The sequence below is a fragment of the Paramisgurnus dabryanus genome, chromosome 6 (assembly GCF_030506205.2).
Source record: "Paramisgurnus dabryanus chromosome 6, PD_genome_1.1, whole genome shotgun sequence".
NCBI lineage: Eukaryota > Metazoa > Chordata > Actinopteri > Cypriniformes > Cobitidae > Paramisgurnus > Paramisgurnus dabryanus.
The window spans coordinates 41,729,457-41,732,785 of NC_133342.1; the positions used below are offsets into that span (position 1 = coordinate 41,729,457).

Below are 3,329 nucleotides of genomic sequence, written 5' to 3' on the forward strand. Positions count from 1 at the left end.
GGCGAGCCAGCAGACGCCATGCAGTGACCAACTGAACCTGCCATTGTAAAAAAATTGTGGAAAGAGTTAGAGATACAAAAGCATAAAACTCGACAGCTGGAGGGAGCCCTTAAACGACAGAAAAGAAAGAATGCAGTCCTGCAGAAAAAAAATTTAGCAATGGAAGAGAAATTTGCACATTTTTTTTCTAAAGACCAGATAAAAGCAATCTGTAAGAAGAGTAAGAGAGGTATTAGATGGGAAAAGAACACGGTTAAAAAGGCGTTACAAGTCCGATTTGCCACAGGCTCAACAGGCTACAAGGCCCTTCAGGACATGGGGATTCCTCTCCCTGACATCAGAACCCTGCAAAGAAAAGTGCAGTTTATAAAAATGGAACCAGGAATTTTAGAAGAGGTGTTTGACATGCTGAAGCTAAAGGCCGGTGGCCTAACAGAAATGGAGAAGGAATGTGTACTTACTCTGGATGAGATGGCAATTACACCAAGCATCGAGCTGCACCTGGGAACAGGAAAGCTGTATGGGGATGTTACATTACCTGGTCACACAGGAGTAGCAACACATGCATGTGTTTTTATGCTGGCAGGGAGCACTACAAGATGGAAGCAAGTAGTGGCTTACCATTACAGTGGTAACTCCACTAATGGAGCAGTGTACAAATCAATAATTGTCAACATTATTGAAAAAGCAGCTTCCATAGGGCTTCATGTCGTAAATGTCACCACTGACATGGGCAGCCCTAATAGGGCAATGTGGAAGGCCTTTGGTGTTAACCACAACAACACTTTTGTCTCACATCCAACAAGACCAGACCGGAAGTTATACTTCATGCCAGATGTGCCACATCTAGTGAAAAACTTGAAGAGTGCCCTGGTTCGTGGACAGACATTTACTCTTCCACCAGATATTGTGGAAAAGGAGAACCTCTCCTCCAATGAAGTTGCAATTTGTCCATTAAAAGATTTGGTGGATTTTCAAGAGGGAATGGCATTAAAAATTGCTCCAAACATGTCGAGTAAAATTCTTAAGCCCACTCATTTCGACAAGATGAAAGTGGGCCCTGCAATGCATGTCTTTAGCAAGGCAACAAGTGCAGCTCTGAGATACATGGTGGAGCAGGAACAACGACCCACCACTTATCAAACAACTGCATGGTTTCTGGAGCAGGTGGACCATTGGTTTGACATCATGTCCTCTCGCCACCCGGTAATGGCACTGAGCAGGCACAAACTGGAGGAATACCAAAAGGCCATCAAGTTCCTCCAGGACATGATGCAACTCTTCCGTGGGTTGAAGATTGGCCAAACAGGTAGCTGGAAGCCTGTGCAAACTGGAATTGTTATGGCAACATCTACAATTCTGTCTATTCAACAAGACATGCTAGCCCAGGGCCACATGTTTGTCTTGACCAGCAGGTTTACCCAAGACTGTCTTGAAAACTTATTTAGCTGCATAAGACAGAGGAATCCAGTTCCAACCCCAGTGCAGTTTCACCAGGCTCTGAAATCAATTTCAGTTGGGCAATTTCTAACAACAGTGAAAACAGGAAGCTATCAGGAGGATGACAGCATACTTTTGGCAGACTTCCTGGATCCCAATGCAGGAGATTCCAGTCCTGGCATGAGATTGGAGGAGCTGATGGAACATGGAGATGCTCCTGAGCTTACAAAAACTGAAACTTGTGCTCTCTACCATCTTACGGGCTACATTGTTCACAAAGTAATCAAACATTCCAACATTTGTAATGATTGCCAAAGTGCAATTAAACACAATGGTAACAGTCCTGAAGGAGAACACAGCATTTTGCTGAAGCTAAAGGAGTTCAAACCAGGTGTGCTTTGTCGGCCATCGCAAGATGCCTTTGATGTAGTGCACCAACTTGAGATGATGTTTAGAGCAAAGACCAGTGCCTCCATCATGGCACTCCCAAATGCTATTGATTTGCTGGAGAAGGAGGCCAGCCATTTGGACAGCAAGCTTCCTTCATGCCATGACCTACAAAAAAAAATAAGCAACAGATACATCAGGCTAAGGTTAAGAATTGCAGCCAAGGACATCTGGGCAAAAAGAAAAAAAGTACTCTCCGGAGATGGACATCTAGGGAGTAAAAGCCAAACAAAAAGGGCAAAGATGAGCCAGCAAAATCATCAAACATCTAGGGCTACAACAAGCAGACCCCTACCAAACATTATGATCGTTGCCATGCAAGAGCTTGGTCTGACCTTTGCTCCTATAGAAGTCCAACCACCTGCTATGGCTTCATATTCATTAGGTATTTTTCTTGCTTGCCTTTGGTCTAAATATCAGTGACTGTACATGTTCATCCTATTAATCGCATATCAGGAAAATATGTTGCCTTGTTTGTGGTAGCTTAGACACTTTACATAAATTGACTAATTTTGTTCTACATGTGTTTTGTTCTATCCTATTCTTACAGCCTCACCATTGAGTCCAACAGATCTCCAACAATACCCATTCTCCACTAAGGAATCCTGATTAAAACAAACAGAAACACACACTCACAGACACACTCAGTATTTAATTAGTTTAAGTTCTGTTTATTTAATAATCATTTTTAATAATACTGTTTATTAATTGTAATAAAAAAGTTTAAGTTTAACACTTACTTGATCAATGACTTCAGGGATTTCTTGCTTTATGCTTTTATGATATCCTAGAGAGAAAATAAGGCATCACAAAAATAAATTGTGTTAGTTTTTAATGTATTACTATATCTAGCCACTGCTACGCAAGAGAGGGCTTCCAGTGGCACATAAAGTTTATTATTTTCTTCAGAATCAGTAAATTTAGCAAACACAATGAAACACTATTTAAGTTGTGTGTGTGTGTGTGTGTGTGTGTGTGTGTGTCTTCATTACTAGGAATATACCTTATATGCATGAGAGACGTTTTTATGATACATTATGACAGAAAGAATTAACATGTATTCCACTAGCTGCAAATTTCGCAGTAAAAGTATTTTTTCAATATACTAATATTATTATTACCTACCTTAAACACGGAAGAATTGTCATGTTGGAATAGTTTTTGCTAAACTCCCTAAAATATCATCATATACTACAGAATCAAGATTTGTACCCACGGCAATGAACGTAGTAAAACATCTATATTAAAAGGTGGTGTGGGTGTCCTTTTACTTTTGTACATATAGATATTATCTTAATAATAATAAAAATGTATCTTATAAAAACGTATCACCTACTCAAATAGCATTGTTTATTGCAAACAAATACAGCAAATGATAAACTAGGGCTATATAAAAAAATACAAAGTTGTTGAAACTTACCGACATAAAGAACGAATCCACC

The 3,329-nt window shown here is 39.9% G+C and overlaps 1 protein-coding gene across 1 annotated transcript; it reads left to right on the top strand.

Moving 5' to 3' along the window:
* The first annotated feature begins 6 nt into the window (after positions 1–6).
* On the top strand, positions 7–2,810 carry LOC141282310 (transposable element P transposase). The gene is made up of 2 exons (XM_073815025.1): positions 7–2,272; positions 2,438–2,810. The coding sequence occupies exons 1-2, from the start codon at positions 160–162 to the stop codon at positions 2,494–2,496; spliced, it is 2,172 nt and encodes a 723-aa protein (XP_073671126.1). The 5' UTR covers positions 7–159; the 3' UTR covers positions 2,497–2,810.
* The last annotated feature ends 519 nt before the right edge of the window (positions 2,811–3,329 follow it).